This window comes from Pseudochaenichthys georgianus, chromosome 17 (genome assembly GCF_902827115.2).
Source record: "Pseudochaenichthys georgianus chromosome 17, fPseGeo1.2, whole genome shotgun sequence".
In the NCBI taxonomy this organism is placed as follows: Eukaryota; Metazoa; Chordata; class Actinopteri; order Perciformes; family Channichthyidae; genus Pseudochaenichthys; species Pseudochaenichthys georgianus.
Window position 1 is genome coordinate 1479536 of NC_047519.1, and position 12021 is coordinate 1491556.

At 40.5% G+C, this 12021-nt stretch overlaps 1 protein-coding gene across 1 annotated transcript in view; it reads left to right on the forward strand.

The window, feature by feature from the left end:
* tox (thymocyte selection-associated high mobility group box) overlaps positions 1 to 12021 on the forward strand; it is a 101956-nt gene that overhangs the window by 63465 nt on the left and 26470 nt on the right. Inside the window, exon 4 of the mRNA XM_034103607.1 lies at positions 10200 to 10484. Coding sequence (XP_033959498.1) covers positions 10200 to 10484 — 285 coding nt within the window. The remainder of the gene's footprint in view (positions 1 to 10199; positions 10485 to 12021) is intronic.

A 12021-nucleotide genomic window follows, 5' to 3' on the forward strand; every position in this document is an offset into this window, starting at 1 on the left:
CAGAGTCACAGAGATCTTGGGGGAAGGAATTCCAGAGCCTAGGAGCTGCCACTGAGAAGGCTCTGTCCCCAAAGCTGCAGAGTGTGGATGATCATAACAGATCAAAAAGTTCAGATTCATTTTACAATAAATCAAGGAATGATGCACTTCTACAAACAAAAACAACATAATTAAAACATTTAAACAAACTACTAAAAGTAGATGAACTACATTATTCAAAAGTTTACAGTAACTTCTGATAATAACACAGGGGAAATAAACGAGGCATCTCTTTTCCTCTCTCTCCCCCTCCTGACAGCCCGTCACTATCAGGGTTAGTACAAATGAATCCATTGGAGGTTCTAGTGTTCATTTACCATTGTCTTCTCTTTGCAATGCTTAATCGATTTGAAACCAAGTCTAACGTAGCTTAAACTTAGTGTTAGCTTTCTAGCTAACACAACACATGCACGCACCTTTCTCTGTGGGGTTTTTTGTAGTGACGAATGAAGTTGGATGTTGTGGTGGTCGTGTCACTGATCTTTATGCTGCAGACCCTGCATACCGCTGTTCTCTTCTTATTACCGTCATCGACAACATAATCCTTGAATCCAAACTTCACTATTTTTGGAGTAAAGCTAGCCACTGCCATGTTAACTGAGACTCCTGCCTTCTAGTGGGTTGCCAGGTTTGCGCGCACGGCGCTATAATCACGTTTTTCAAAAGAACTAAACGTAATATCTCACTACAAAAACAAACGCCAATATCTAATTTTAAACAGTCAAGTCCTTTCAAGTCATCTATCTCAAGCTTAAGTCAAGTCTCAAGTCATGAATACCAAGTCAAAGTCAAGTCAAGTCTTTTATCAATGTTAGTCAAGCAAGTCTCAAGTAAAAAAATATGCGACTCGAGTCTGACTCGAGTCGTGAGTTTGGGGTTTTTAATTATTATTAAACTGTGAATATTCACTCAAATAAATACAAAATATAATAAAATAAACATTAAGGTGCAGCATTTCGATTAACTGAAATAATCTGTATTTGAACTGTACTGTACTAGTACCTAAGCAGCCAGTTTGACATTAGGACTTGCTTGTCATTGTATTTTCATGTTTTTTTAAAGAAAGATGAACTTGTCCACATTGCTTGGCGAAAGGGCAGATCTGCTGGCACTAGCAATGTCTCCTGCTGTGGAGAACACCCTCTCGCTAGGGACAGAGGTAGCAGATACAGCCAGGTAGCGCTTTGCTAACATGGCAACATAAGGATATTTGGCGTTTGTAATAGTTTTGGCTCGGTCTGAACTTTTTGAGAGTGGTGGAGGCTTAAATGCTAGCGGGAGTTGGGTTTGCACTTCAGTCTTTTTTCTTTCGGTACCGGTGATATTCACGTTCGGGTGATGCCTTTTCAAATGAGTGTGCACGTTTGTTGTATTGCCAGCCGCCGCGTAACCAATTTTAGTTGAACAATGCCGACAAACAGCTTTGGTTCGGTCCACCTGTCTTTGTCCGTCTTGTCTTGTCGAGCTCAACTTTATCTGCTCTCGCCATTTCGCCAGTTCCTCAAATTACTGACTACATTTGAACGCATCCCTCCAGAGATGGAGTCCTGGACTCGATTTTCGGGACTCGCGCACTGATTGACGCGACTCGGACTTGGACTCGTGAATTCTCGTGCACGATGACTTGGACTCGGACTCGTGAGTTATCGCGTACGATGACTTGGACTCGGACTCGTGAATTTTTCCCCCCACGATGACTCGGACTCGACTTGTACATTGACGCTCCGACTTGGACTCGGACTCGGACTCAAACTAATTTTCTCTGGAGTCTGATGTCCTCTATCGTGGCGTGTGCACCTGTGAGGCGAGTTCACGTACTGGGCCCCACTATTCCAGTCTAGAGATGTCTAGAGACACACCCCGCATCGTGCTGTATGCTTTCACACATTCTGCTTCCACATTGGAAAAGAGCAGCACAAAATGCTCGTTATGTGGAAACAATATTGAAGAGAAGGCTCCGTAACACATTACTCTAAGGATCGAGTTCAGACATATAGGCTGTCTGAACACTATCATCAGAGTAACGCGATCTAATCAATAAATAAAGATTCAGCCGATAACACGAAATCACATGGCTACTTAACATGCAGAATGATGTCATTTTGCATGCTAAGTAGCCACTGTGCTACCATGTGCCATGTGGGGCTAAATCTTTATCAGTAAACCAATTTAACCGGTAAAAGTTCCTTCAAAATAAGAGTCCCGATCTTATTACTATCAAAATAAAAGTGCAAAACGAAAACTTTACCATAGGAAAATATTGGCATACAAATATAATCACTTCTCTAAAAGGTAACTCATTTTAAATATAGTTTATTTATATCTGATAATAATAATAATAATAATAATATTTGTAATAAGCTTTATATTTGTATAGCACCTATTACAAGAATTGTAGCCACACTGGCTTCACAGCAGTTCAATAGACAGATTAGTATAACATGACAGGATAAAAGCAATGTAGAGGAGCAGCTACATTTCAACACATTTATCCACGAAGATTAATACATGAAGACTTGTGACTCGGACTTGACTTGGACTCTTCTTAGGTGACTCAGACTTGGACTCGGACTCGAACACAGGTAATGATGACTTGGACTCGGACTCGAACACAGGTAATGATGACTCGGACACTCCTTGGGTGACTCGGACTTGGACTCGGACTCGACTACGACTCTCCCTTGGTGACTCGGACTTGGACTCGGCCTCGAAGAGTGGTGACTCGAGAGTGACTTGGACTCATGAATTGGTGACTTGACTAAAACACTGCATTCCTCTGACCAGCTCTCATAGTATGCCAATGAAATGACTTGCTCGCTCTACAGATGTAGCGCTTCATTTCAGACAGTTTGAAATGCGAGGGCCGTGATTGGTACGTGATCTGCCCTCGCTCAAGGGAAAACCTCCAGCTTGACTTGAGACCTCCCCCGTGATAAATAAATGTAATTATAATGAAGCCAGCTGCAATGGATCATTGATCCACCAGGGGGTGCAGTGGGGTTCCACACTGGAACTCATGTGAAATAAAGTCAGATACAGTACATACAGCGGGATGTACAGCGGAACTTTGTTTAGATCCATATGTCACGGATATCATACTCTGTGCTAAATAAGAGACATGTAATCATTCACAAAACATCACCATGTTGTTATTTAACAAAATAATGTTGTTTAGTCGAAAAAAACGAACGGGAGGAAATGCCGCCCGGCTCTCGATTTTAATCCTAATGTAATCATCATCTTCACCACGATCATTTATGTTTATGTTCGCCGAATTGACATGAAATCACTGACACATATGAATATACTGTATCAGGGTTCCCACGGTACCTGGAAAACATGGAATTAATTTTTTCATTTTCCAGGTATGGAGAAGTCATGGAAACTGAGCAAAAGTGAACACTTACATGGAAATAGAAACGGTTGTCCTGGAAATTGTTATTGGATGAGGTGTAAAATAGTAATAAAATGAAACTATTGAGCACAGAATTAAGATGAGAGAACACTTTACATGTGAACAGCTTTTACTGTAGATAGAAATGGATGATCCCATGTTGTAGAGCATGCTCTTGGCATCCTATATGGTATATTGGATGTTGAAATTTGATGCAGGCAACTTGGTGATATGGACTTTAAAAGTATAGTTTCGGATTGGTGGACTTCACTAATAATAACGTTACTCGCGATCTCAATAGAAGGGTCAAATACATGCATTTCCCAGCCAACACGGGTGCCTTGACATCTACAGTGAAACTTCTTATGCAAGTTTATCCGCAAGTTTAGCCTTGACATCTACAGTGAAACTTCTTATGCAAGTTTTTCCTCAAATGTAAGTAGCTGTTTTTAACTGTGGTAAACTTGGGTTTATCAACGTTAGTTAGTAAGCAGTACAATCTTGCTAACTAGCTAGCAACTTGAGTTTGAGTTTGTTTTGAATTTGGATTTGTTAATGATGGTTAGCAAGCACATGGAGTGCAATCTTGCTAGCCAACATTCAGTTTGCTAACTAACTAGCTAGTGTTGGCTAGCTTGCATTGCTAGCTAACTACCAATACATTTTCACATTAGGCCGTGACATTACTTCTATACTAGTTGACATGAATAGTCTAGTCTTGATACATTTTGTAACATTCATTCTTATCTACTTTTAGCTTTTTTGTGATTTTTCGTTTTTTCTTAAAAAGAATTATACTAGTAAATAGGAACATTTGGGGTGAGACATTTTTGAAAAATCATTTATCATGCCTAGACTGATTCTATACATCTATACTGTTAAGCTAAGCTTACTAGTGGGGTTGCTGTACTGAGGAACCACAGGGGAACCAGCCTTATGTTTTCCCTTTTAGGTTCATTAGTAAGACTCATAATCTCAAATGTGTGATGCATTACGGGAGTGAGTGACAATGACACGCGGCAGATTCAAGTCACATTGGAAAGATGACTCTCAATACAAGGACTGGATTGGAGAGGTACCAGGAGGAGATGTCCACAAGACTTATTGCAAGTTTGCCGCAAGTAATTTGACATCAGCAATATGGGGGTCGCTTCCCTCAAGACCCATTCAAATGGACAAACCCACACCAAGTTAGCTGGACAGCTAAATAATGAAAGAAGAATGACAGATTTCTTGACTACAAAAACAGGAGAGGGAAGAAGCGGCCCAACAAGCCAGGATATCGAAAGTGACAGTCAGGTGCCCAGTACCAGCAGTGAACAGCCTACGGAAAAAGGCTCTGGAGCCAAGCTGTATTTGAAGCAGAGATTCGCTGGGTCATGAAGATGGTCAGGTCACACTTCACAAGCTTCAGGGGCCTATAGATCATCACTTAATATGGTACCTGGAAAATCAGGAGGTAGCATGGAAACATTTTTCAAGGCAAGCGTGGGAACCCTGTGTATTCAACTTCATTAAAACGTTATTAACGTGCCTAAACTCAGTAATTCACTACAAATATTTATATTTTAATGGAGCCTCGTCGGCAGATCAGGATCTTGATTTAGAAAATGTTTTTATTGACTTCAAAAATAGTTGTATGTATTGATTTAAATTGACATGCATCCGCTAAGAAAATTAGTCCGTTGTTACCGTTTTTTAAACAGTCTGAATGAAACGGCAGCTCTCAGCTGTGTATTTACAACCCAGTCTCACAGAAAAAACGTGTAATAACAATGTAGGACGTAGTATTTCTACAAAAACGCCTCTGAAATTGTAAGATCCCTACGTTTTTTTTCACCATTCATTTCTAATGGCTGGCGTCTATGTCACGTGATCTTCAAATTTCTCCCTGCAGAAAAAAAAAACATGGCCGAACTTCGTTTTATTCTCGGTGTAAAATGCCTATTTTAAAGTTAGTTTGGCCATTAAAATGCATTTTGATGTCATTTGATGCGAGAAATATGAGTTGTTATTTCAGATTGTGTGCAGTGGATGCACATGATCTTTAGTTTGCTAGTTATTACGAAGATTACTTCAGGAAATTGTGTCTATACAACGTTTTCATTGTCACCAAGGTGGTTGCTTGGTATGCTGCTATCGATATTATTTATGTTAAGTTGTGTAACTGTTTAATGGTGTTATCTTTATTGCTACCCCCTTCCCCGTCAATGTATAGTGTTGGTCCACAGCGCAAACGTATTAGTTTAACAAAATCTGCATCTAAAATTGTGGCATAGATACGTTATTTTCTCCTGTGCAATTCTCCATTTACTCAACAATAACACATAAATTAATTATCCTTGTGTTTATTTATTTGTTTGATTAATAAACACAAGTTGGAGTCTGTCAGGACCGAGGGTCGGAGCAGCTCATTTGCTTTACAGAATATTACACCCGGAAGTAAGTATTCTCTCCGCTTCGCTTGACAAACCCCGTGATAGTCCTCAAGCTCTGTGATTGGAGAGTGTGCCGAGCGTCGAACAGCACTTGAAATGGGATGGAACCACGGCAGACTGTCCAAAACTGGATTTGATGGATGCACATGGCATCAACTGCACACATAATCTGAAATAATAACTCATATTTATCGCATCAAATTACATCAAAACGCATTTTAATGGCCAAACTAACTTTGAAATAGGCATTTTACACCGAGAATAAAACGAAGTTCGGCCATGTTTTTTTTTTCTGCAGGGAGAAATGTGAAGATCACGTGACATAGACGCCAGCCATTGGAATGAATGGTGAAAAAAAACGTAGGGATCTTACAATTTCAGAGGCGTTTTTGTAGAAATACTACGTCCTACGTTGTGGACCAACGTAGTTATTACACGTTTTTTTATGAGACTGGGTTGGTATTTACACAACTAATGGCCCATCAACCACGGCTCTCTCCCCCCCTCCCCCCTGATAGTTCTTCTCCAGCAGCTAAATTTACTTTAGGTTACTGAGTGACAAGCTTGCAGTTAGTGACGTAACAACACCATAAAAGCTTGTGGGTTGAAAGCAATACGGGAGGTAAAAAGAACTAGAATAATTGTGATTTATTTATTGTGGCTTTTATGTTTTGAGGTATAAAATGTTATATAATTCAGGCTTATAATTCACCCTTCTCTAAAAGCCTTCAACAATGAAAATATTCATAGTAATTTAATAAATCCTTCCAACACACATTGTAAAAAATAGCCTACTGTAAGTTAAGAAATCATTGCAATATGTACATCTTCTGATGCAACAACAATAACATTATAAATAGTAACATAGCTGAACATGGTATTGCACATTTAGCTTTGAGTGTTACTGACCTGAGATGTTTTTATTACATGAATTAAGGTGACTGAGGCTTTTTAACATAGAGAGAGCACAACTGAAACATGACATCTGAAACGATGTAACAACATAATACACTTTTTGAGGATGCAGCTTGGGATGTGAGGAGTGAGGCACACGGCTTAGAACGGGCGTGTCGCCTACTGTCCTGCCAGTGTTGGTAGGACAGGAGAGTGTGTGCACCAGTCTGCCTTGATCTATGAATTCATGCCCGTGACACTCACTGCTGCCCACAGCTGTTTTATAGAAGGAAAACCTCCTTCACTTCATGAAAGTGTTTTAACCACACACACCTCCACACACACACACACACACACACACACACACACACACACACACACACACACACACACACACACACACACACACACACACACACACACAATTGACATGAAATCACTGACAAATATGAATATACTGTATTCAACTTCATTAAAACGTTATTAACGTGCCTAAACTCAGTAATTCACTAAAAATATTTATATTTTAGCGGAGGGGTCTTGATCAGCATGAAGGGTGTTATTTTCCCCATAAGGAACAAGTCGCTGCAAATTATCCCGCTTATTACATGGCCACATTCTCAACAAAGTAACGAGGTATTACATTTTTTTTATATAATTCAGGCTTATAATTCACCCTTCTCTAAAAGCCTTCAACAATGACAATATTCATAGTAATTTAATAAATTATTATTATGATTATTTAATATATAAAGCCTATATATTATTGAATTACAAGATTAGATATACTTTAGTTGATCTAAAATATTGATGTGTTCAAATGCTCTTCAAAACACAACGGAAAGTCCATGAAACTTGTCTTTCTGTATTTGTGAGTGAAGCGCCATCTCCTGGTTAAAACCTGAAATTTAAAATCTGGCAACGCCCTCTGGGAAAATAGAGGGAGGGCTTAACATTCCTCGATACTGGTCTTAGGCAGGTCGTAGGCAGGAAGCTGTAAGCTGGAGTCTGAAATGAGGTGCTACATCTGTATGACGCGTTGAACCCAATGTGAGCAAATTACACACGTGTACCGAACTGAAGGGCCCGTACCGAATAATTTCAGTGTGCGTTGACGCTTGGCAGTGGGTGTGTCTTGAGCTTGGGAAGTTTACGCGAGCGACGCGACCAACAACCAATCACATGAATCTCTCCTGTCAATTGCATAAAAGGTTTTACATGTCACACTTTATATGATGAACATTTATGACATTAATGTCTATGGTGCTATTGTACGCAACATTCCATGCTGACTAAATACTGTCTATGCCTGCTAGCTGTCCATTCAAACGAAGTACACTGGATATAAACTCTCCAAACAGGCGAAAACCTACCAGTTTCACCCACTGTCTCTTCCACCTCCCTCCGTGCCTGGCTCTTCCGGTTTGTATCCCGGTAGGTGAACAGGGACTGATCATAAAGCACCGGGTGATTCCCTACCGCTACGATTATTTTCTCCTACATTTTTTGGCATGTGAGGAAATGAACTGCGGTCTGGCTCTCCCAGCATACACGCGGCTTGATTGGCTAGCGCTTGTACTGGCAGATTTGCATAAGCGGGATTTGATTGGTTGACGCCTCCGTCGAAGCTTCAAAAGTAGAACATTGCTCTACTTTTGCAGCGAGCACCGCGAGAAAAGCTAAGCTTTGCTCCCACAATGCAGTTCGGCGAAGCGTGACGTCACCTCATTCAAAGTGAATGGACAGAAGCGTTGAAGAGTCAACGCACGCGGCCGTGTGTAGGGGTACAGTCATTGCTTTCTGACGGACTTGACCCTTTTACTCTTCAGGTTGCATAGGGAAAATTAGTAGCAGTCTACTGCCATGCTATTCAGTTCACTTTCTCCTACTTCCTGTACCCGGTTTCTGGAAAATAATTATACAAATAAATAAAAACAAGGATAATTGTGTGTTATCGTTGAGTAAATAACAGTGTGTTAATTAGAAAAGAATAACAAATTAGAAGGAAAAAAAGATTGAAAAAATAAAGATTTCAATATTCTGAGGCTCTGAGCCCCATTTATTTATCTCATTGACGGCAAAAGAAAGTCCGACATTATAAGATTTAAAATTAAAATCAATAATCGTGGCTTGATATTGAGTAAGAACATGTTTTTATGAACCACACAGCTTCCGGTCTTCCAAGACCTGACCGGAAAAAAAAAGACGTGTTGCAGGCACGAAACACACTACCAATAGAAATACATTGCTTTTAAAATCGTTCTGTGTGACACGAAAACAAAAAAGGGGGAAATCGTGTTGGTGAACACGAATCAATAAATTAAATTCATTTTGTGACTATAACACGAAATGCTGTGAGACTGGGTTGGTTATTTAGACACAAGTAACTCTTATAGTTTCATGTCTTGTTACATAGGAATAGATCATATTTGTTTATTATGGGAGAATTACTATTCTTGTGGTACTACTGCCTTATTAGACCCATATTGAGCAGAGCATATTAAGACCAAAACTCATGTACAACAACTTCCTTACTTGCAATAAATAAGCACTAATTAGAGGGTTATTGAGGAAAAACTCTCAATTAATGGCTTATTACTTGTAGAATATGGTCATGTAGAATAAGGCATTAATAAGTGTTTTATAATGACTAATAGAGAGCCAATATACTGCTAATATGCATGTTAATTAACAACTAGTTGATGGTTAATTTGTGTACCTTAATATAAAGTGTTACCCTGCCTTTTTATTGAATACAAGTCAAGTGTGCCTTTTTTTGTTATACAGTTCAACTTTGATTCTAGAAACTTAATGACCATTATCAGATTAAACTTTCTTTAAAAGCATACTTAGTTCCGTGAAGGGATATAAGGATATATGCACTGTACTTCACTTTAATTACAATTGTATGCTGATTTTTTGTTGAATAGATTTGAGCGGTTCAAAATTGTGGGTCGCGATTTTTTGACGAAGGAAAAAAGTGGGTCCCGAGGCCTGACCAGTTGAGAACCACTGTTCTATAGGTTTGTGTGCATGTAAATGGTCTGCAAAGGCTAAAATCCCTGTGTTCCCTCCTGAGGGAGTTTCTCTCGCACAACACATTGTACGTGACAGGGGCGGGACATCTCTAAGCGTCTGACCAATCCCAATAGCTAACCAATCAGAGTCGACTGGGCTCTGGTTTCAGACAGAGGGTGAAAAGAAGTGCTGCAGCACAGGCAGTATGAGAACAATAAAGAGCTTTTTGAACATTAAAGCATGGAGACACGTCACAGTAGAGACACTACATACTGATATGAACCTGAAAAAGAGCAAAATAGAGCCCCTTTAAAATAATTGAAATTAGTAAATGTTTCCAAATCTTGCAGTCCTAACATCTATGGAATAAAAGTGTTGTGTGTCTTTAATCAGACCTCCTCTCTGTCTCCCCTCAGTCTTACTCAGTGGGTGGTTTGGGTGATGATGACTACAACATTCCCCCCATCACTCCCCCCACCCTGCCAGAGCACATGCTGCACCCCCAACTCCCACACGATTCCCGCTCTGGACCATACCACCAAATGGACCCCCCTTCCAGGTCAGCGCCGCACCACCCCTACCAGCTGCAGGGCATGGACCTGCCCGGCATGTCCAGTGGCCAGGATGGAAACGCCCTGCTGAACCAGGATGGGGGCACCTTCAGTCCGGACGGGGGCCCCATGACCAGCACCCTGTCTGTGGTGAGTCCTCACAACACAATGAACCACAGGGAAATAGTCAAATGTACATACATTACTTTTTATTGCGCTCCTCCGTGACGATGACCGCTTGCGTAAAAAATAAATAATAAACACATTTAAAAAGTGGGGGGGACACAAATGGGATTTTGAAAAGTGGGGGGGACAGTGGAAATTACGCCCATGAACATCATGTGTTTTCATGTGTACAAAGTAACTGTGAATGTTAAAATAAATGAAGTGCAGTAAAAAAGTACAATATGCGCTTCTTAAATATAGCGGAGTATAAGTATAAAGTTGCATTACATTTAAATTAGGGCTGTCAAACGATTAACATTTTTAATCAGATTAATCACAGCTTAAATGTATTAATCATGATTAATCACCATTTGAACTATGTCCAAAATATGCCATTTCTTTATGTATATTGTTGTGGGAATGGAAAGATAAATGAAAGAAGGCGGATATATCCATTTAACATACAGTATGTATGTTTATTATAACATGCGTGTCAAAATGAACGACAGCCCACACACCTATCAATCATCAAACCGTGGGGTCTTAATTCATTACGTGTTGATTTCTATCAACGGGGGAGTACTTCAGGAAAGTCGACGGGGGGGGCTAGTGGAGTACTTCGTGACCACAGAGTGTGAACGTTGTGATCAGCTGTTTTAGCGCAGTTCTCCAGTGAAGGGGGGGGAGTCTCCCTCCGCAGCCGGTTGGCGTAGTTTTGGCTCAGTTCCGTTGTACAGACCGACGTTAACAGCAGCCTGTCTGTGCACACGGAGACCGACTCTGTCGTCCGGGGATCTAACCGCCTTCTGGAAAAGCTTCACAAGTACGTCGGTACGCAAATGCGCTTTGTGACACAAGTGACGGTACGCATTTCAGATTACGCACATAACCTGCGTACCAGTTATGTGCACCCCTGTACCAGAGCCATATTATTACTATTATATGGCTCTGTCTGCCCTGTACTACAGCAAAAGTATTCTCCGTCGGGACTTCCTGCAACAACACCACGCTGTTATCTTGATTCTGATTGGCCAGAAGACATTATCAAAGATGTTCTATTGAGAAGACGATCACTACGTGACAATGGTTTTCAAAACCGTTTCTGGTCTTTGGTATTTCCAGACAAGTGGCTGCTGAAATCAATCTTACTAACTGCTGTCTGTGCAATTTACTCCGCGCGAGTTGGCAGACTTTATTTTGCTTACTTTAACATCATTTTTCAAGGTGGGGCTAAGCCATTTCTTGGTATGGGTGTAGCCTACCCCAGCCATACCCTGGCGCTGCCACTGGTGGGATGTATGGGGCGGGCCAGAGCTATTTAATAGAAGAGTTACGACACCGGAAGTCCAAAAACGGTTATCGTCACGTGGTTCATGTAGACGAGGGATCGTTCCCCGGAAGTTCATGGCGGGCAATGTGAATGCATTGAAAACAGGAGATAGAACTACGATTTTTGGTAATTATTAGTGAATAAAGGTTTTGATTTGCAATATTTATACAACAAATCGATATGTGTATGTAT